Source organism: Eulemur rufifrons, chromosome 7 (assembly GCF_041146395.1).
Source record: "Eulemur rufifrons isolate Redbay chromosome 7, OSU_ERuf_1, whole genome shotgun sequence".
NCBI classification, from domain to species: Eukaryota; Metazoa; Chordata; class Mammalia; order Primates; family Lemuridae; genus Eulemur; species Eulemur rufifrons.
The window spans coordinates 197,327,788-197,351,805 of record NC_090989.1 but is presented as its reverse complement, the minus strand read 5'-3'; the positions used below and the strand labels follow the sequence as shown (position 1 = coordinate 197,351,805).

At 41.9% G+C, this 24,018-nt stretch overlaps 1 protein-coding gene across 1 annotated transcript in view; it reads left to right on the top strand.

Annotated features, from left to right (window-relative positions):
* Positions 1-24,018, top strand: part of LOC138385890 (MAP/microtubule affinity-regulating kinase 4-like) — a 52,008-nt gene that overhangs the window by 5,856 nt on the left and 22,134 nt on the right. Inside the window, exons 2-3 of the mRNA XM_069472079.1 lie at positions 7,725-7,892; positions 19,732-19,785. Of these exons, the coding sequence (XP_069328180.1) occupies positions 7,725-7,892; positions 19,732-19,785 (222 nt within the window). The remainder of the gene's footprint in view (positions 1-7,724; positions 7,893-19,731; positions 19,786-24,018) is intronic.

Sequence of the window (24,018 nt, the reverse complement as noted above, 5' to 3'; positions counted from 1 at the left end):
GCTTAAAGCCTCCTCCCCCACCCGGTGATCCCAATGCACAGCCAGGGTTTCGGAACCACTGCCCTAGCTGTGGGCATGGGAGCCTGAGAGGTTGTCTGGGCAGGACAGCCCCTGCCCCAAGGGAGGTCATCACAGAGCTCAAGGGCTGCAGCCCCATGAGACCTGAGGCCACCTCCACAGTCAGGAGGGCTCCGTCCACACTTGGCAGTTCTAACAACGGTAGCACATCCAAGTCCAGCCCATTCTCAGGATTCTGCTTTTTCCCAAGGAACAAAATAGAGAGCACAGAAACAAAACAAAAAGCATAGGAAGATCATATGTTTGGGAAACCACGGCTGTCAACTCCATGGGGAAGACAAGCTCCAGCCCTTCTCACGGCATCTGTTCAACCATGTTGAAGAAAATAGCTTTGTATACTCACACCCTTCTGTATGCCAAAATAAACTCCACCTAAGACAAGATTTGTAAGTAAAAGCAAACAATAAATGTACTAGACTAAAACGCCATTTTTTAAGTTTTGCCATCTTGGAGTGGAGAATACTACTGCATAAACTGAAATAATCATAAACTGAATCCACAGAGGACCTATTTGAAAACTTAACAACATAGATATTAAAAGCCTTTGTGTGCCCCAAATATCACTATAAACAAAGGTAAAACAAAACAAATTATTTTAAAATATTGGTACTTGTGTAACAAAATACTAGTTTCCTCAACAAAGAAATTATCACGAATCAGTAAGAATAGAAACATTGACAATTTTTAACAGAAAAATTAGCAAACGATTTTAACAGAAAGATGGTGGAAAAAGGAAAAATGATCAATAAATATGTGAACATATGTTCAACATCACTTGTTGGTTAAGTGACACTATAAATCTCACATATATATGAACTAGCATTTAGTGCAGTGGTTGCAGGCTGGATCTTGGGGAGAATTTGCCTGGGTGTAAACCTTGGCTTCACCTTCATGGTGGTTAATTTTATGTGTCAACCTTGGCTGGGATAAGGGATCCCCTGATAGCTAGAAAAACACAAAGTTATTTCTATGAGGATGTTTCTAAAAGAAATTAGCATTTGAATAAGAGTTAAAGCAGATGGCCCTACACAATGTGGGTGAAAATCATTCCACCTATCGAGGGCCCACATAGAACAAGGTAGAGGAAGGGGAAACTTGCTGTCTCCTTACATCAGGGCACCATGTCCTGTCCTCAAACATCAGTGCAACTGGTTCTCCGGTCTTTGGACTCTGACTGGGACTTGCAGCACCCACTTCCTAGGACTCCTCGGGCTCCATGCTCAAATAAGCCAGTCCCTTACCTTAAGTCTTTTTCTACGGCAAGTTACTTAACCTGCTGTCATTTCCTCACCTGTAAATGTGGTAATGACCATTCCTGTCTGATGGCTGTCGTGCAAGTTACATGAGATGAGGCACGTAAAGGGATAGAGCAACTCTTTGGGGCGCCCTGTGTTTATGAGGATGTGGAAAATGCACATTCCCACATGGAACTGCTGGACTCACACACTGGCACAAATTTTGGAGGTCGATTTGCCAAGTCTATGGGAATGTTGAATGAGTTGCCCTCATTTGCTCTGCACACACGCGTGCAGAGTTGTGTGCATCAGCTCAGTCAGGAAGAGTGAAAGCTGGAGACACATAGACCCTGTCCACATGAGGCCAGGTAGGTAAACCGTGGTCCGTGCTGCAGGGTACACCGCAGTCACACCAAGAAGCAAAGCGAATCTACACGTGCTGATGTGGAATCATGTCTGAGACATGTAATGTATTGTGATATAAAAAACCATAGAGTACAAACAGTATGCACCATCATGTCCGTCTGTGTGCAAATGCATCCCGCATACACACATTGCTGTGCAGAGAACGTTTCCTACATGTTGCACATGGAACTATTAACAGTGACTACCCCTGGGGAGGGGGATATTTGAATTTGAGGGGTGACAAGGACTTTTCTGTATCCGTCATGAAAATCTCTGCTGTTTCCGAGTTGATTTTTTTTTTTATAAGAAGCATGAAATTTTCTTACATATGTTTCAAAACGTGGTGGTCAGGTAGGCGCACAGCAGCATACGGAAAGGGGGGCAGTCTCGGTGGTGGACGGAGACCACGTTGTCCCAGAGGCGGAGGCTGCTTGAGGGGCCTCAGGGGGAGAAAGACTCCTCATGTTTCCTGACAAGAAATGACCCTCGCTGGGGACACCTGGGTTTCTCCTCCCAGGCTGTTTCAGACAGCACGATTGAGCAGAAAGTAAGACCAGTAAGGAAAGGAATCCAAGTCATTCCACTCACATGGAAAAGCGGCTCAAGGGCAGGGGGTGGCCTATGAGGGCCCCGAGGTCCTGGCCCAGGGCAAGGTTTTCCTTCTTAAAGGAAGCCCCGCCCCACCGAGACAGGGGAGCCCGTGACACAGGCCCCCAGACGCCTTCTCCTCCCCTCCTGACCCGGCACTCCTGTGTGAAGACACTCTGGGGGGGGGGGGGGGGGAGGAAAGGCGAGTCGTTAGCCGGAGTTGTTCAGCCTGGTGAGAGAGAGCACACACTCTTCCAAGAACTATGTTTTATTTAAGGAAAATCAACTCAGAAAATACAGCAAGTCGGTAGAATGAGCACATTGACCTCCACCTCTTCAGTAGCTCTTAACATGACAGAACACAGCACACACCACACACGCCACACACACTTTCACACCACACACACCCCACACACACCACACATGCCACACACCACACACACTTTCACACCACACACACCACACACACCTTTACACCACACACACTATACTCCACACACACCACACACACCACACCACACACACTTTCACGCCACACACACCTTCACACCACACACACCACACACCCCACACACTTTTACACCACACACCATACACACCTTCACACCACACACTCTATATTTCACACATACTTTCACACCACACAAACCACACACCACACACACTTTCAAACCACACACTCTATACCCCACACACACCACACACACCACACCACACACACCACACACCTTCACACTGCACACTCTATACTCCACACACACCACACACACCACACATATCACACACCATACACACCTTCACACCACACACTCTATACTGCACACACACCATGCACCACACACATCTTCATACCACACACACTATACTCAACACACATCACACACCACATATACCACACACACACGCCACATGTACACACACACACCATACTCCACACACACCACACACACACCTTCACATCACACACATTATACTCCACACGCACATCATGCACCACACATTCCCCTGCACAAACTCACATTCCTACACACTCACACACACATGCACACCTACGCACACATTTACACATCACACATTTCCACATGTGCTCATACACTCACACCCCCACACACATTTATACACATATCTACATGCACTCACACCTGCACAGATATTCACACACCCTTACACATTTACACCCCCTACACACATACACCTGCATACACACCCACACAACACACACCTGTACACACATACACACTTACCTGCACACACCTACACACACTCACACGCATAACCACACATGCCACAACGGCTCTAAACCTTCCCCACAGACTCCCCGGGAACTCTTGCAGCAACACCAGACAGACAGATGCAGTTTGATGCTCGTTCTGCCAAAAGGGAAACAGAGGCATGTCAGGGTCCCATGGCTAATAACGGACAGGGCCAGACTCCAAGCCCGGGCAGCCCAATGCCAGTGACCTTGCCCTTCACAGCCACACAGTGCTGCCCACAGTGCTGCCCATGGGAGCCTGTCTCAGTGCCTGGCAAGGGGGGAGAGGAAGGAAAAAGGGGAACTACTCTCTGGAGTCATTTCTGTGTCCACGTCTGTGCTGCAGGCTGTGAGGCGCTCACTGACATTGGTGGCTGAGAGACTTGGACCTGTGCCCTGTGGCTGATGATCTTGTAGGAGAGAACAATGAAGAAGTTAACACACGCAACGTAAGCAAATTGTGAAAGATCCTAGCAAAGAAATAAAGAATCCAACACAGAGGAGCTGAACAGATAGAATGGTCAGACGAGGTGCCGTCAGGAAAGGGGACGGGGTGTGAAGGTGAGAGGGACGTGCACTGGGCTCAGGGACAGCGGTGACTGGCAAGGTCTCAGCCCAAAGTCCCCTGCTCCATCAACCACACCAGGGGTCCCAATCGTCCTCATGCACCAGAGTCACTGGGGGGCTTGTTCAACACTGACTGCTGGCCCCATCCTGGAGTTTCCGACTCCGCAGGTGGGTGGGGGCACAAGAATGTTCATCCTTACAACTCCTGGGGTGCTCCCTGCTGCTGCTGGTCCAGGGAATCCACTTTGAGAACCAGTGTGCTACACCCCATTAAAGTCTCATCTCTCCAGTCGCCTCTCAAGTTCAGGATTTCCTTCTCACATGTCAGAACCTCAAGCTTTTCCCAGCACAGAGCTCCCCATGCCGTGTCTCCCAGTGGCCAAGTGGCTTTTGTGGACCTAGGAGGACACACCATGCCCCAGAGAGCAGCAGCTTCCTGGGATTGGTGATCTCAGCAGCCCAGACATTAAGGGCTGCCCCGGCTTTCCAGAAACTGTTGTTCTCTGCTCGCATAAAAACAGCCAATTCTCATAAACTATTTGGTAGGACTCAGCTCACATCAGGAACCATTAGCCACATGAAATGGGAGCTTTGTTATTGGTCAGGGAAGCGGATGGAAGGGAATAACCAAGGCCAAAGTCCCTCTCATTATACTTCAGAGAAAGGAGGCATTTCAGTCCCCAGTCAGCAGGGGAACTGAGCGCCCAGCTGGACGGCGGGAGGGCAGGGAAGGCCTCTGCTCCCCGCTAGTGGATGGTCACGCAGCGCTTCTCCCGCCATCAGGCTGAGCGAAGGGCCTGTTCTCCACCTTCCCCTCGAAATCCTGTGTGGCAGGCCGTGGTCCTCTGCCCACTCAGTCTGACTGTGGGATCACCAGAACCCCGACAAGTTTCCCATTTCACATTGTCTTACGCAGTGTTCTAACAGCACTCTAAAAACCCCTGTTACCCAGCGTCAGGTTTTCACGGGGAGATCACTTGAGGCTCTAGGATTGCAGCATCATGAGCCTGCAAATTTGTAAGAGTTTTAGGAATTTTTTTTTTAGAGAAAAGGTCTTGCTGTCTCACCCAGGCTGGAGTGCAGTGGTGTGATCACAACTCACTGCATCCTCTAACTCCTGAACTCAAGGGATCCTCCCACCTCAGCCTCCCAAGTAGCTGAGGCTATAGCTGCACATCACTATGGCTAATTTATAGATATTTTCTGTAAAGCTGGGGTCTCACTGTGTTGCTCAGGCTGTTATCAAACTCCTGGGCTCAAGTAATCCTTTTGCCTCTGCCTCCCAGAGTGCTAGGATCATAGGCGTGAGCCACCACCCTCAGCCATTTTTAGGAATTTAATATCAACACATACATTTTATAAATAGGTTCACTCTGTGTATGTGCACCTCTTCGTGGCTCCTTTTGAAAGGATGACCAAGCAGTCTTTCCAAATGTTAATGAGTAATACAGTGGTATTGTATTTTATACACTTGTAATTACAGTGTATATTTGTAATATAGTGGTCATTGACATATCTATTCCATTATCTCTGTATTCAGTCAATGATCTGACAAAGATTTCCTTAAATATATGGCTCCATAAGAAAAACAAAAAGGGATAAAGGGTCCTTTCTCTAAATCTTCCAATAGATGCTGCTGGGGGAAGCTAGTACTCTCAGGAGGGTCAAACCCAAGACAAACATGTGGGCCAGCCACTCAGAGCATCACCAGACCAACCTAATCACACAACCCCTAAGTTTTGGAGGTACAGGGCCTCTAGTGCCTGCCCTGGCACCAGCCAGATGCTCCAGGAACTCAAGGTGCTATCTCATCTGCAGTGGGACTGAGGAATGTGGGGGGTGATAGTTGGTTTACATATGCTGCTTGCTTGTAAAAGATCAGTAGCTTCTCCCTTCATCAAACACTCCTCTGGTTGTTATAAGTGTCCCATGTGGTTCCAGAGTTCCAAACTAGTGGATTCCAGTGTTGTCTTTCCAGCTTAATAGTTGCTTCTTTAGAGAGACTGAGACACAGGGCTTCCTACTCTGCCATTTTGTGTGATATCACCCCTGCTTATTTTTAAATTATTTTACATCTTTATTTAATCAGTCCATCTTGGTGGCCCCTAGTTTACAGTTATTGAACATATAAAAGGGAATATGATGTATTAGAGATCTGATGGTGTTGTAAGAAGCACAAGGGATTTAGAGCCCAACAGATCCGTATTTGCATTCTAACTCTCTGGTGTAAGGTAACTAGAAATGCCAGTGTTATGCCAACATTAGTTCCTGTTCCTGTTTGATTATCAGTTGCTAAGCACTTAGTGCCAACCATCTTATTAGATGCTTTATGTACACATTCCCAGCAATAGTTTTGTAAAACAAATATTTTCCAGTATTTTTTTTTTCCTTACAGAAGATGAAACCAAATTTAGCAATGTTTCAACACTTTTCTTGATGTAGAAATAGGCATCAAAAATAGTCTGGGCTTAGAAGTAAGCGTTAAAAATGGGAGCCCAGGCCAGGGGTGGCGGCTCACTCCTGTCATCTGAGCACTGTGTGAGGCCGAGAGGGAGGATCACTTGAGGCTGGGAGTTGGAGGCTGTAGTGGGCTATGATGATGCCACTGCACTCCAGCCTGGGTCACAGAGTAAGAACCTGTCTCAAAACAACAATGACAACAACAACGACAACGTTGCTTTCATCTTCTTTGACATGAACAATATTACAAAGTAGTTTGTTGAGTTTACCAACGGGATGAGGCTTGTTTTGACCTGTAGGTATAGCAAGGGACATTTTTCTGCACAAAAAATTGGCAAAGAGAAAAGTATGAAGGCAGTTGAAAGCAGCAGTGTGTGCATGTGGAGTGAGAAGCCTCCCTCAAGCAGAAGGTGGCGGCCACAGCAGCGTGGGGAGTGGAACACGTGATCCTTCGAGCACACGCAGGGGCTGAGGGAGCAGGAGCAGTGAGGCAGTGACGCGTGTGGAAGTGCACACAGTGTGTACCCAGAAGCACAACTCTCGGACCTGAGTATTTCACAGGGCTACGGGCATATATGTTCTGTTTTACCTTTATTGAGCATATCGAGTGCTTTATTCATCTATTCAACAAATACTTCTCAAGGGCCACACAGTCTAGCTGTTTCTTTAAGCACATTGTTTTGAATTATTAGCAGCATAATGTAGAAAGAAATTGGGAATCCAGATTTGTTTTGGATCTCTCAAGTTCTGTGGCTGCACCCTCACCTGGGGAACAGTGACAGCTGTTCTGCTGCTTTCCAGCCCGTGGTGGGGGTCAGATGTGCGGGCGCGTTTGCTAGCACGTGGAGGAGCTCCGCTCAGTGTGACTGCAAGACAGTCCTTTTACTCCTGTTCTCTCTGACAGCCGCATATCCAGCGTGTCCAGCCTCTTTCTGAACACCCACTTGAACTTCAACACTTGATATTTGTCTTTCAACATTCCTCGCAAATTTGTATCTTGTGGTTAAATTCCTTTGAAATGCTAGATAATTTAGGATTAAAATTAAGGCAGTTCTGTTTTTTCAACTATAGGCTCTTAAGGCTTGGCAAGTACTGTGTGTTCTTTGATTTCCTTATCTTTGTGTATTGCTGTGTTGTAGGACACATCTTGCAGAGATGGCCTTACATTCACCTCTCACACCAGAGGTTGCCATGGAAGTGAACAGCCTGTCTGTGCTGTCGTTGGCAACTACCGGTTCCTCGGAAGCCTCGGTGAGGGGGCTTACAGTACGGTAAAGCTAGCGAGGCACGTGCTGACAGCAAGAGAGGTAAATGCAAATTATGCTTATTTCTGTTAAGACACTTGCTCTGTTTATTTCCACGTGAGAGAAAGAGGAAGAATATATATTTGGGCTTATTTCTAAGCTAATCAAACTTTTGTAAAAGAACACAAAACACATGTTGTCTGGGAGTTCTTTTGCTTTCACGTTACTTTAAATGTTGTACATATTATATTGAGTGTTTGAATAGTCTTCACCTTTAAAAATGGGTAGTGTTTTATTCTTTTTCAGTAGTAAATGTCTGCCACCACAGTAAAAATTGTCTTGAACTTCAAGTACGCACTTCTGTGTATGTGCTCATGGTACTTGCAGATGCATAGTACTGTGTATATTTACAGATTTATCCTCAAGAGGTCTCTTCTCTCTCTAAATACTTTCTCATAGCTGTGTTTGATGGGTTAGAGTGCAAGAAGGCGCACACCTCCCTAACCTCTGTCATACTGGCTTTTTGCTCAACCTTACTCCTTATTTATCAACATACACCCATTCAAACCATGAAATTAACTCTTGCTCACATTCTTCTTGTGTGGCGTGGAGTCTGCTTTGCTGCTTTGTCATAGTTTCCTGCATTTAGGTCTTTGCACCTGCCCTTCTCTCTGCCTCAAATACTCCTCACCCTTCCGTGTAGGGATCACTTCTAGGAAGTAGTCCTTGACAGGCCTCTTTCCTCAGGCATGGGACTGGGCAAAAATCCTGACACTTGCCTTGTAGGACACAAGTTACATTGTATTGGAATTACTTATTTGTCTTTCTCCGCATCCAGTCTGGTAGGCTATCCCTAACCTGGAGGGGCAGGCAGAAGTACTTAACATAGTGCTCAGCACCTCTTAGCCACTTAATAAATATTTGTTGAATGAATGTGATAATGCTTTTGAAGGAAGCTTTTAAAAGAAATGCTCTCCCTGTCCCAGACCCTCCTGGTGGACGTGCCAAGACCGTGTGACGGAAGTGCCTTGGCACTGATGCCCACAGATCCCTGGCTTGGGGCTGCTGGGGCAGGAGCCCTGGGCCCGGCCTTCTGCCCTCAAGCAGCCCGTGTGCAGCAGCACAGCCTACAGATAGCCTTGTTTTCTGTGTGTGCCGGGACTTGGGAAAGGGCGAGAAGCACGGGTCTATGCTAAGTGGAGTCTTAAGTAAAGACTGGAACCAGAACTTTGCCTCTTCACAATTCACCTCAATTTTAGTGACAAAATCCCTTTGGATTTTTAGTTACGACTCCTCATGGTTGAGTTGCTTGGACTGCTTTTGGGATCTAAAGAACAGGAGTGGGTAGAGCTGTCCCTGCAGTTCTTCCTCAAAATTTTCTTGAGATAAGGAACCAAACCTTGGAGTTTCCTTCCCACCAGTTCCAGGTGGTTGGTTCCCGGCCAGTTTCCTTCCGTGGGCAGAGATGGCAGGCTAACAGGGCAATGGGGCAGAGACAGACCCTCTCCCCTTTTACTTACATTGGCTGGAGTCTGACTGGCTGTGTTCAATTCTAGTAGGCTCTCTCTCCAGAAATGCTTGAATAGGACTAGCAGAGTGGCTTAATTTAAAAGTTTTTGCAGTTTTCTAAAAAGCTGTCAGCAAAACCATTTTACTCCTATTTTTTTTTTTTTTCCCTATTGTGGGTATGACCCAAAATCATATAAAATATAAATATAGAAATCTTATTATGCAGAAAGTAAAAGTTCCTTGAAATTTTTCTCTTCAAAGAAATCACTTTCAGCAATTTGGTATATATCCCCAGAGATTTATAATATAGACATTAACTTTTTCTTTATTTTAACAAAAAAGGGGCTCTAATGGAACATAATGGTAAGTTTTTTTTTTTTGAACTTGGTAATGTAAGTTGACCGTATCTGGGTCTCAGTACTCAGAGATCTAATAGAACTCAGTTTAATGGCAGCACAGTCTTCCAGTGCATGGGGGAACCATAGTTTATTCTCTGTCAGTGGGCGCTGGGGTTGTTTCTCATTATTTTGTTGTTAGAAACAGATCTTCAGTGAACATTCTTTTATATAACTTTGTGTGCTGTTGTTAAGAATGTTTGTGAGGGATAAATTCCTAGAAATGGAAGTCCTTGGTCAAAGCAGGTGAATATTTGACATTGTCATAGATACTGCTAAATCAGTTTTGAAGAAAAAGGATGTACCTACTTTATTGCCGTATCAAAATGAATGAGAATGTCCATTTTGCTACACCATTGTCACATTGTAGATAATTTTTATCTGATTGTTTTAGTCTGTTTTTGCTGCTAGAACAGAACTAGAGGCCCGGTAATTGATACAAAAAAGAAATTTATTTCTCCTAGTCAAGGAGGCTGAGAAGTCCAAGATTGAGGGCCTGCCTCTGACAAGGGCCTTCTGGCTGCATCCTGACATGGTGGAAGGGCAAAGAGAAGAAGCCTGGAGTGGGGGGGAAGATGGGGAGAGAGAAAGAGAGAAAAGAGGGCAGAGCCCTTGTGGCTTAGTCACCTCTTGAAGGTCCCACCCCTTAATACTGTTTCCATGGCAATTAAATTTCGACCTGGATTTGCGAGGGGACAAACATTCCAACCAAAGCCCTGATGGGCAAAAAATAACGTTAAAGAACAAAAGTTACTTTTCCCTGATATCTACTTATATTTATGATATTTTCATATATTTTTGCTGTTCATATTTTCTTTTTAAAATAGGTTTCCTGCTTGTATTCATTGTATATGTATTTTTTTTTTTTTTTGGTCTTTTTTAATCTGAGTGATTTAAACTCTGTATGTTTCAGTCATCTGTCTGTTATATAGGTTAAGGAACATTTTCCCTAGATTATTCTTTTTACTGTTTATTATATCTTTTTTAAAAGAAGTTTTAAGTTTTTATGTAGTAAATTTTTTTCATCTTTTTTCTTGATTACATTTGTGTTTCATGTCTTGATGAGAAAGTTTTATTTTGTTCCCTACTTTAAAAAAAAAGGCTGTATTACCTTCGAATACTCCTCCTATGGCTCACATTTGGACATTTAACCCATTTGGAGTGTATTTGAAGAGGTTGGTATGAGATGTGGGGATCTCACTTTTTTTTTCACGTGGATGAGCCCTTGTCAGGAACCCTCTGTTCTTTCCCCACTGATTGAAGATACCTGCTTTACCACACACTAAATTTGCGTGTATGTCATTTTGTTTCTCTGATCTCTTATTTAGCATCATGCCCATGCTATGGTGTTTTTATTCCTGCAGCTTTTGATCATATGTTTTGAAGTATAATCCTCTACTGATAATTCTTATTTTTCAAAATTTTCATAGTTTTCTTTGCCATTTACTTTTCCAGTTGAATTTTATTTTACTTTTTATTTATTTATTTATTTTTTTGAGACAGGGTCTGGCTTTGTTGCTCTGACTAGAGTGCAGTGGCATCTTCACAGCTCACTGCAACCTCTGACTCCTGGGCTCAAGTGATCCTCCTGCCTCAGCCTCCCAAAGTGCTGGCACTACAGGTGTCAGACAGCTCACCCCACCCCGGATGAATTTTAGATTCAAATTGCCATGTTTTGAAAATGGAACATGGAATTTTGATTAGATTATTTTGATGGGATTAGTTGAGTTTATAAATTGATTAATTTTTTGGGGGGGGAATCAGGTATCTTAATTATGCAAAGTTTTTGCGTCCAGACATGTAAATTTTGTCTCAGATTTATTTTCAGTGTTTGTAACTTTCTTCATCTAGGCTTTGTACAATTGTTGTTAAATTTGTTCTAAGGCATTTTATAATTTTTGTTTCTATTGTGAATTTTCCCCCCTAGCCCCTGTGAATTTGTGAGACAGTCATAACAGTTGTGTAACATCTTGTATTTGGGTGAACTCAGTGTCATTCAGAATATTGAAAATTCAGCTTATGTTATTTTAAAAATTGTACATTTTTAATTTTAGTGTTTAGTTCTATGAATTTTAGCTTGTGATAGATTCATGTTACCACCACCATGATCAGAATACAGAACAGTCCCATTACTCCAAAAAAAGTTCCTTGTGCTGTCTGTTTAGGGCTAGTCCTCCCCACCCCTACCTCCTGCAACCACCTGTCCTTCATCCCCACAGTTTTGGTTTTCTGGGAATGTCAAGTCAAATGGGATCATACAGTATGTAATCTTTTGAAAGTGGCTTCTTCTCACTCAGCATGATGCCTTTGAGATTCATCCAGGCCGTTGCGTCTATTGATCATTTGTTCTGTTTTATTGCTGAGATGTGTTCCCTTGTGTGGCTGGACAACAGTTTGTATCCACTCCTCCGCTGCAGGCCATTTGTTTGTTTCCAGTGATGGCAGTTATGAATAGAGCTGCTGTACGTGTTCCTGTGCAAGGTTTTATGTGAACATAAATTTTAATTTCTCTCGGATAGTTCCCCAGGAGCAACATTACTGGATCATCTAGTAAAAAAGTAAGTGAACTGTTGCTAGAAAATTGGTTTTATTATAGGTTTATTATGGTAGAGTGTAATATTCCTAATAGAAAGAAACCTAAAACCTCTGGTCTATTTACAGGTATTTTTATCACTTACTACCATCCTCAGCCCACTAAAAGCTAGCGTCTGTATCTTGGCCAGTGTTTTCCTGATGGGTACATGAGGCAGCTTGCCTGTTGAGCTAACAAAAACCTCCAAAGAAAACCCAAAGGGTTGCAGGAAGTGGTACTGGAGATTCAGGGATTTAATTCATTCTGAGTCGCTGTAAGATAAAGGGTTATTACATGTTGTGTTGAGACAATTTTAACTGCTATCCTTGGGGTCAGAACAGAGATGTAGTAGAATTAGGTCATGGAAGGAATTCCTCAGAGAAGGGAGTGTAAGGGTCATCTATGTCATCCACTTAAGTCATAGGATGTGAACATAAAAGGTAGTCATGAAAAACTATGCATTCTTTGGCAGAAAGGCATTTTAATTTAACAAACATGTTATGATAGTGAATTATAACCAAGGTATATATGTACATGCTGGGACCAGAATCAAGTCTTTAAATAAAATGGTTATGGCATAGTCCAATTTAGATAGACTTCACTCTCTAGGGTGATTCTTAATTTTGAATTTTTAGACCATGAACCAATGAGAAATGGGCATTAAAATTCTTATTTTATATATTTTTAAAAACACAAGTATCATTGTGAAATTCATCTGATGTAGCTCTTGGATGAAAATGCTTCCCATTATCCTTACCGTCATGGGAGCGTCTGTCCCATATTTACTGTGAATTTGGGGATGTTAGCTGCCTCCGCTGTCTTGCTTGTGGCCAACTTTTCACAGCTTAAAGTGATTTCGGCTTCTGGAGTATTGTTTGTTCTTATACTACAATTTCTTTCAAGCTTAAGATTTTCCTTTAAGTTCAATCCCCCCAACCCACTGGTTTTCATAGCCTCTCAGAGATCTTTCCCCTCATGTGAACTGCAAGAGTAGTTTCTTGGGGGTGGTGGGAGACAGCGATTAATTGAATTTTTCTTTTTTTCTTGAGACAGAGTCTTGCTCTGCCACCCCAGCTAGAGTACAGTGGCATCATCATAGCTCACAGAAACCTCAAACTCCAGGGCTCAAGTGATCCTTCTGCCTCAGTCTCCCAAGTCTCTGGGGCTAATAGGCACTAACAGTCTCCAGGTCCCTGCCACCATGCCTGGCTAGTTTTTTCTATTTTTAGTAGAGACAGGGTCTCGCTCTTGCTCAGGCTGGTTTCAAACTGCTGACCTCAGGCCATCCTCCCGCCTCAGCATCCCAGAGTGATAGGATAACAGGCATGAGCTACTTTGCCCTGCCTGAATTTTTATTTAAAACAACTAGTGACTGACAAAAAGAGTTAATGCCCAGAATGATTTGCTTCAATTAAAAATTAATAGTAGCTGATTAGGAAGCAAGCAAACAGAAGGGTGAAAGAAAGCCTTAATGTTCTGTTAACAGTTATAACTAGAAAGCATAAAGATTACCAGCATGCTTGTAGTACAATTTGGAAGTATAATTTATGTGCAGAAAAAGCCTCATATAAGCCTAATTACTGCATATGAAAAGTCACTTAATTATGATAGAGTTGTGAATACTTTTTTATTGTGGCAAAATATATCTAACATAAAATTTATAATTTTAATCATTTTTTAAACATATAGTTCAGTGACATGAAGTACATTCGCACTATTGTGCAACTATCACCACTGTCCATTTCCAGAACAGATAGTTAGCACTCATTTTGGGAGGATTTTTATTTGCAAGTTCACCTACTGGATAAAGTTTATCCGTGACCCCAAAATCCCTACAGTGCTTTGCCAGACATTTTTGAAGGTGTGTGCACATCTTCAGCTGAGTTCAACAAGGCAACACTTTGCCTTTTGTTTCAACCCTCATAGCATAAACAAATGTCCTTTTTATGGTCTATTTAATGCCACCTGGTTTTTGATGTTTTTGTTTTTTTGTTTTTGTTTTGTTTTGTTTTGTTTTTTGCATTTTTGTGCTTTTTGTTGAGGATTTCACTATTTAAGATGGCCCTCATGGTACTGAAGCACTATCTAGTCTTCCTAAGTGCCAGGCTATGATGTACCTTACAGAGAAAATGCTTCAGTTGGGCGTGAGTTACAGTACTGTTGGCAGTGAGTTTGGTGTTAACCAATAATACATGTAACAGAAGATGTGCTTCGACAGATACACTCATAAAACAAACTTATGTGTTGATTAGTTGATGAAAATGATTTGACCAGAGACTTGCAGGAACTTAACCCTGTATTTTCCTCTAGGAGCTAATGGTACAGTATTTACTAATTTGATGCTCACAGTGACTTTGTAGAATATTACCATGCATGACAGGAATTGACTATATCCCTTTTTTTTTGAAAGAAGAGGCCTAATTATATCTGGTGTTTTCCCTTAACAACACATGCATGGACAATGGTGTTAGGAAAAACCATAGACTTTCCTCATTTGTCAGAAGATTTTTTGATTCTCTGTGAATGTTGTCCGAGTGGAGCCCTAAGAAGCAAATTGAGAGTTCCCTGTACGTGGGGTAGGGTATATGGAAGGCACTGCTCAAGCGCCTGGCTTAGCTTCATGGTGGCTGAGGGGACAGTTGGCGTTTACATTGGGACTTTCCACCTACACAACACAGAGTTATTTTCTCTGGACAGTGGAGCTTTTCCTTCGCACGCTCTAGCCTTCTCTTCCTGTACCCTGCTGTGAGTGCCACTCTACCATCATAATTTTTATTTCCCAGAAATTTTGCAGCCACTTCTCTACTGTTGGCACCTCTTCCCTTCTCTTTGCCAGTCTTGTCATTTTGTGTTTATTTTTCAATTGGCCTATCAGGTGGGAGAAGAGAGAAATGCCTGTGATCAGTCTGCCATCCTTAGCCAAGCATTCTCATTATGGTTACAAAAACCTTTTCATTTAGTTGTTATTCCGGTTATAGGAGGGCTGAGGGGGAAAGTATCCAGCCATTGTTAATATAAGGAGAACATTCTACATGGCTGGATACTTTCCAGACAGCCCTTGTATATCACACAGTTTAAAGAGTCAAGGCTTGTTACAAACAATAATTCCCTAGACCCCCATTCTCCCCCACCCCCTGTCCCCCCTCCCTGTCTGGCCCCATTTCCTAGTCTCCCGGGATGGCCACTTTGTCTTTTACACTGATTATTTAGGTTTTATTTTTTTTTATTTATTTTTTTTTTTAACTATTTTTTTTTTGTTTGAGACAGTCTCGCTCTGTTGCCCGGGCTAGAGTGAGTGCTGTGGCGTCAGCCTAGCTCACAGCAACCTCAAACTCCTGGGCTTAAGTGATCCTACTGCCTCAGCCTCCCGAGTAGCTGGGACTACAGGCATGCGCCACCATGCCCGGCTAATTTTTTCTATATATATTTTTAGTTGGCCAGATAATTTCTTTCTATTTTTAGTAGAGACGAGGTCTCGCTCTTGCTCAGGCTGGTCTCGAAGTCCTGACCTCAAGCGATCCACCCGCCTCGGCCTCCCAGAGTGCTAGGATTATAGGCATGAGCCACCACGCCCGGCCTAGGTTTTACTTTCATATGTTTATAACATGCTTGTGTTCTTGCTTATTTATCTTTCAGTTTTGGGCATTGTCTGTTGACTTTTTATTGTGGTTTTGTAAAAGTCATCATTGACATTTAAAACCCAGAAAGTCTTTTTATTGAAATGTAACATGCATAAAAAGGACTCAGACCATGAATCTACAGCTTGATGAATTATCACAAAGTAAACAGATTTGCATAACCATGACCCAGGGCAAAAAATATGCTCTGACCCACACCCAGAATCCTCTGCCTGCTGTCCCTTTCTCATCACTTCACTGTCCTCCCTCCCCAAAGGAACCACTGTGCTGATGTCTGATACCATAGATTAGTTTTGTCTGTTTTTTTTTTTTCAACATTGTACTAATGGAATCATACAGTATATTATTTTGTATCCACTTCTTGCTTGTAACATTCTTCCATGCTGACACTTTCTTTTGTAGCCAACTATTGTAGTTTGGCTTGGTCTCCATTTGCTTTGGATTGAAGTGTATTCCCCCAAAGTTGTAAGTTGAAGCCTTAACCTCCAGTGTGACTGTGTTATTTGATGATAAGGTAAAGGCTCAATGAGGTCTTAGGTGTGAGCCCTGATTGATAGGATTAGTGTCCTTATGTGAAGAGTCACTGAGAGCTTGCTCTGTCCCCTGTGTGAGTACGCAGTGAGAAGGTGGCTGTCTGCAAGCCAGGAACAAAGACTTCACCAGAACCATTCGTGCCATCACCCTGATCTTGGACTTCCAGCCTCCAGAATTGTGAGAAAATAAATTTCTGGTGTTATGTTATGGCAGCAGAAGCTGACTGATACATCATCCTTCAGGCTACTGTATCCCCCTAAAGGATTGGGGATCTTTTTTTGCTTGCTCTTCTGGTGGTTGTGGATGCTTTAACACCTTGAAGGAGCAGGGTGTTAGGCTCCTTAGACCGTCAGTGAATTGACAGAAAGTGGCAGATAAGGATTTTTTTCCAGTGGGTATTTACTGTGAGTTTGTTGGGCCCTTTTGGTGGAGGCTTGTTGGGGGAAGCCTTTGTCATATATGAGCTGTCCTTATCCCTGTTTTGTAATTTTCCACTTTGTTTCTGGCATCAGGGTAACTGAAAATGGAATTTCCCAGAACTTCACACAGGAGGTGGCAGTGGCACTCCTCTTTCCTCATGTAGTGAACCCCCTTGGCACTTACTGTGTCCCCTTCACCCAACCGCACAACCATCAGAACGAGTGGGTGGTCTTCTCCAGCCTCCACCTTTCTGAGGCACAGTAACCAGTGACACTGACAGTTCCCTCCTCTTTGGTGACCTTGGGGTCTCAACCCTGTCTGAACTCCCCAGGCTCCCGCTCTGGCCCGAGGTTACTTTGGTTGAGTCTTTCCGGCAGGGAGCTGGCAGGAGGAGGGGATTAGGAACTTCCCCCTCAGGCTTCATCCCTGCACATACACATGTCACCTTAGATGATGTTTCACTCTGGGGACGCTGTTGCTTTTGATAAAATGACCGTTTTTCTACCATTTGATTAAGCTGAATGGAACATATTTGAGCTTGTTGCTTTAGATGCTACTTGAATAGCAGTACCTGAAGAGCAAAATGTATAAACACAGAATCAGAAGAGAATCCTTAGATTAGGAGGATATTGAGCAGAACCAAAAGAAACTGCTGATTGAGTGCAGTCACGAGAATAGAGAGCAGTTCTCGGAAGACCAGAGGGAAGAACTGGAAAGGCAGCCTGTTGGACATATTTGTCCAGGAGGAGTAGGAGGGAAATATGATGGAGGCCAGAAAAGAACAGAATATCTAACAGGTTTCTTTGGAATTGGGGGATCCAAATGTACCACATAAAATTGGCAATGAAAGTAAAGTTTGAAGGCAATTATTTCATTTGCCTTTGATTTATGCAATTTTTAAAACCACATTGTTCTGTGAAAACACCAGAAGCCCAATTTCTTCACTGCCCTGTTTCCATCTCTAACTGATTATGGTGTTTGAGGCCTCACATCAGCTCAGCAAACATTTATTGAGTACTCCTGTGTACCAGGTAGTGTGCTAGAGCTATAAAAATGAATCAGGTGTCTCTTCCCCAGTTGAGGTATGCACAAGGTAATTAATGTTTGCGTGTTTCAGCAGCCATTATTGTCTTCTGCTTGTTTACTTTTTCCATTGAAACACACATTCATTTACTCTTCACTCCTTCGCCAATTCTGATTTGCCTCCCCTGGGTTTGGGAGTGATAGGCCTTCCACTCCAGGGTAGGACTCCCTGGATGCCTTGCCGCAGTGTGTCCTTTCTATACCTCTTCTGAAGGTTATAGATTCATAGGGAATAAATGACTAGGGCACACGGAGACTTTGAACCGAGTTAAACAGTTTTTAAAAACATAGTGTTAATATGCATAGTGTGGCCCGTGTCAAAAATGGCATGGGGTCACCTGAAGGTTTTCTGAGACCCTTTTAAAGGGCCTGCAAAGTCAAAACCATATTTGTAATACTATTAATACATTAGCTTTTTTCATTCTCTCTTTTACAAGTGGAGAGTAGAATTTTCCAGAGGCTACATGATGCGTGATAATCACAACAGACTGAATGCAGAAGCACAGACGAAAATTTCATAAAAAGAAATTACTTACGTTAACATGTGATAGGTTTATTGTTATTTTGAAATGAATTATCAAATATTTATTTTTATAATTTCTGAATTTTCATTTGTAATACGGTAAATAGCCATTAATATAACCCACATTTGGGGTCCTCAGTAATCTTTAAGAGTGTGAAGGGGACCAAAAAGTGTGTGAACCATGGACAGAGGATGTCCGAGCCCTTTCCCCATTTTGGCTGCAGATGCTCCCTCAGTGCTGTTTCTTGGTGGACGTGTGCTCTGCAGGATGCACAGCAGGAAGCATGGCCTCTCTGCTCCTAGGGGGCGGCTCATTTACTGACGTGGCCCTCAGGTTCACAGCTGATTTAACTTATGCTTCCTGTCATGGCAACGCCTCTCTCCACTTATGTTCCCTTCTCTCATCACTCCCACCCTCCCCTCATTCTGGATACCCAGAGTCCATAGAAAGTATTTTTATCCAACCAGTGACAAGCCAACCAGGTGAGGATGTTGGTACAGGTCTTCTTGGTAAATATTGGTAAAACTGATTATTTCTTTAAGATAAAAAATGCACATAAATAGAAGCTATAGTTCTTTCTCCCTGGATCCTAGGGGCTTATGTTTATATGCTGTATAGTCACCCGTTTCTGAACAAAGGCTGCCAGGTGGTCCTTTTGTTGCCTCTGTGCTTATTTCCCTTTGTTAGCCCACAGATTTGTCCCCTCTCCTTGTTTAACTGCCTAAAGGGCTTTTCTATTTTTTTTAATAAAATGATTTTAAAGTTTTGAGATTCAACACCAACCTATTTCTTTATTTATTAAGCTCTCACTGTGAGATACACTCTGGGAGTATTCTGCACTATGTAAACCTATAAAAGCTATAGTTCCTGCCCTAGGATCATAGAGTCAGCTAAAATTAAAATGTCAGTACATAGTGAAGAAAAGCTTTGCTAAATTGTGTATCTTTTTAGAAGTCTTTTCATTGTATAATATCTCTTTCTGTTTTCTTTTTCTTTACTTTGAAGGAGATAATTCCCCTCTTGTCTATAAATATAAAATGTTATAACCCTTTTTTTATGAAGCCACTATTTTCAGTTGTACATTTTTATGAAGTTTCAACTACTTGTTATAACCAGCTAAGTTTTACATTTTCAAGTTTGTATGCTGCTTGCTTTTTAACAATGCCATATGTTAGTCCATAATTACTAAATTCTTAACATTCTTAAATATTTATTGTTTTTTTCTAGGTGGCCATTAAAATACTTGATAAGACCAAATGTAATCTAGCAACTCTCCAAATGGTAAGACTGGTACAGTATTCAGTATTTTAAAAATGATTTTCAATGCTAATTGCCATCTAATTTTTCCCTTAAGTACCTCAATCATAATATTACTTTTATTTATTATGTTTAGTGCTCTAAAGCTTCCTATTCCTCAAATGAATACAACTGAAATGTAGTATTTGATAAAACTAGTTGGGTCATCTTCAGTTGAAGATTATGATTTTTAAATGTTCTTAATAGCACAAACTAAAGGCTGTACTTTCTGTGTATTTTTAATTGATTTATTATAGATGTACAAGGCTGTAGTTTTTAATCCAATATTCTAAATTTTGACAAAATAGAGTTTTACAAAATAATACAGTACAAAAATATTTTCACATTATTGGTTATTGTGTAGATTTGTGCACCTTCCTTATAGTTAAGACTGAAATCTTTCAAGTCCCCACTTGGCTTCTTAAACTCTTGACATGCCATGTCTCAATAAGATGTGATGACTAATTAATATAAAAGGGCAATGTAAAAGTAGAACCGAATAAGAGTGAAAAAGCATGTTTATAAAGCTCTGTTCCTGTTTGTAACATTTCCCTTAGATCAGAAGATCTCTGCCCCGGGCAGATTTTGAAAGTCCTAATGCCTGGACCACAGTAGAGATTGCATTGCTTAGGAAGGGCCTGGGCCTAGGTAATTCATTGGCGTATCCGTAAATAATTAATGATCTTTGTAATAAAATCCTTCTGGTTTTTTTTTTAGTTTTGCAAAGCCTTTTTGTATACTTCATTGGATTTCTAGATTTGGCCTACAGTAGTTGGGGGGTACGGAGACCATGAAAAAGGAACAGGAAATCCTGAATTTAAGTCCCTCAATTTAAGCCACTTAGCTGAATGTCTAACTTGACCTTGAGCAAGGCACTGAACCTTTCTGGACCTTGGGTTTCTCATCTTTAGAAGGGAGATAATTTTATCTTCTCATGATGGATATGAGTACTTATGAAATAATGCCTATAAACGAGCTTTGTAAACTGCAAAGCACTGTATAGTTGTAAGATATTTTGATAAGGGTAATTCTCTATATGCATTGCTAATATACTCCTAATGGTTATTTCTATCCTGATAGTTTTGAAGCCTTGTCCATGTTATATGTGTGGGAGGTGGGAAGGGAGATAGACTTTCTCTTGCACTGAAAATGTGTTTGAACGAGTGCTTCTTTGTGACCTGCAGCCCATATTGGGCCTTAAGCCTTCTGCACGTGGCCCTGGAACAGACCTAAAAATTCCAGTCCTTTGTTCTGAAGAACAAAGATCTAAAAATTCCAGTCCATTTCCTTAAATCTTCATTCTTCATTTATCTAAGGACTTGGTACTACTAAATAAGTTAGTAGTTACTCAAATTTGGTATTCAGAACTAAAATGAACATATAAAGAAGCTTGCTGAGGACTCTAATTCAGTATTCTACGATGTTACAAATTTTCCATTATCCATATGTACCTGGATATAATTGGAATTCTAGCCATTTTCCAGGAAAGATTTTATCCTAGTAATGTGTCCAGTTGGCTGCAATTTTCCCTTACTTCTTGCTTGCTTGCTTTCTTTTTTCCAGTATTTTTCTTGTAGTTTTTAATTGCTGCTATTCTTTTATGATGATGATGATGATGACAACTTACTGTTTGTGTCATTGTCATCAACTTAGTTCATGGTAGATTGTCTGGTTAGCCTGATAGTGTGATTTGGCATATTTGCATCAGCATTGTTTGGCTTGTAATTTGGCTTATAATAATCTAATAATTTCAACATCAGGACTTGTTTGTGGTCTAGTTCAAGTATGAACCATCCACAGAAGACTTATGCTAGATCTATCCAAGTTAAATAACCTGATAAGTATAATAGTTTCAGTTTATAGAGCATTGTTTAAAATTGTGTGTGTAAGTTCATATTCTTCTAACGTAAATGAGAAGCATTCCATGTACATTTGTTACAGAGCCTTTTTCACCGAGTTCTTTTTCCATGGAAGACTGGCAACAAGGTCAAGAGCATAGGCAACTTTGGCAGCCCCACTTGGAGTAGTTGTTCTTGCAGCCTTTTTTCTTCTCAGATCATTCACAATTATATCATGCTTGCCTCGGGAATGCTTCTCAGCTAGCGATTTAAAGCCCTGAAGCCACAGGAGCTAACATTCATTTCAGGGAACATTCTGCCATGAACAATATATAATCTGTTCTTACTGCCACTACCAAAAAAGGTGGACTGGCTAATTCAGGCAGCGTTTGAACACACGTGTTAAAATAGTGTCAATTTAACAATGTTGAGGCTTGCGCATTGGGTCATGTACTTTTACTAAATGTATATAAGTAAACATGGATTGACTGCATATTTACAGATTGTTATTATTTTCAAAGATGAGTCTCTTCATTTTTCCTTTGTATTTTTCCAGCCATTGGATTAACAAACATTAGATTCTAGTGAGGGATTTATTTTTCTCCATTGCTTTTATAATTTTTAACTCTTTTTTTTTTTATAAAGAGATGGAGTCTCTCTCTATTGCCCTGGCTGGACTTAAACTCCTGGGCTGGTCTTCCCTCTGTAGCCTCCCAACTAGCTGGGACTGCAGGTGCATGCCACAGCACCCACCTATCTACTTTTTGATCTGTAGCTACTATTTCTGGTATACTAGTCTCTTCATAAGCATCTTTTAGGTCAGCTTTTACAGAACTCTGTAATGTGTACATATAATGGTTTTGAAAACAGCAGGAATAACAAAAATGTTAGTCTGCTTACAAAGTCACTTTCAGTTTCAATGTGCTTATTATACCAGGTAATTCTTCTGGGTCTTGTTTTATGAAATCTGAATCTGTCATTACGAAGCAAGCATTGCTCATTTAAGAAAACATGTTCACTTGTTCAAAAATATTTAATACTAGAATTTTTTAAGATGTGCCAGTGTACCAAGTGTAACCCAACTAAAGTTCCTAATGTTCTTTTTCAGTCTTGGGAGCAGACTGACTGTTAACATAAAGAAGGAAGGATGAGTAATGGTTAGGAGCATGGTGAAGCTAGACTGCATGGATTCCAAAACAGGCTTTTACCCTGCTTAGCTGTGCGATGAATCACTTAACTTCTCTGTGTCTTAGTTTCCCCATTTGTAAAATGGAAATTTTAATAGTACTTTGTAAGGGTTGTCATGAGAATTAAACAAGTTATCATTTTAAAGCACTTAGAGCGGTGGCTCACATCTTGGTTGGGAGGATTGCTTGAGACCAGGAATTCAAGACCACCCTGGGCAATGCAGCAAGACTCTGTCTCTACAGAAAATTTTTTAAAAAGTAGCCCAGCTGGTGTGAGGCTGGTGATGCTCCCCTGTAGTCCCAGCTACTCAGGGAGGCTGAGATGGGAGGATCACCTCAGCCCAGGGATTGGAGGCTGCAGTGAGCTATGATTATGCCACTGCACTCCAGCCTGGGTGACAGAGTGAGACACTGTGTCTAAAAAAAAAATAAACAAATATGTAAATAAAAGGACTTAGAAGAGCTTAGAATAAAGCCTGGGAAATGGTAAGGACTCTGTTTGCCATTATTGTGTGCTCTGCTGAATAGGTTTCTCACTTGCTTTAATTTTGGGTGTGGGGAATGTGTTTTGTTTGTTTAAATCTCCCCCCTCCTCCAAATACAACACACAGGAAAAAAATCAAAGCTTAAGAATTGAATGGTAGATTCTAGCTAGGTCTTTTTTGCAGGGCTTAATTCTAGTAGACTACTTTCAAGAATAACTACTAATATTTATGCATCTAGTATATGCTGAGCTGTTCTAAGTGTTTTACCTGTATTAACTCATTTAATCATTACTACTTCCTGATGAGGTAAGTTCTATTCGTAAGGAAAAAGAGCCATGAAGATTAAGTAAACTGCTCAAAGTCCCCTAACTCATAAGTGATGGGTACCTGGCTGGTCATCCTGCAATAGGTGTAGTTAGCTTTGAGTCAAGTGTTAGTGAACTCTAAATGAGAATATGTTTGTCATCGTTCAGGTGATAGAGAACGTGTGAGAAGCAGCGTGCTGGGCTCACTGCTGTATATTAGTTAACATGGGAATCCGTGGTCATTAGACACTACAGTGTGCCTCCCATGCTCCTACACTTCCAGCGTGACACTTCAGACACCTGCTGTGTGTCAGGCCCTGTTCTGTGTGCTGTGGGTACGATATTGAACCAAATGAAGTTCCTGCTTTCATGTAATTGACATACTGATGGGGAACAGCAATAA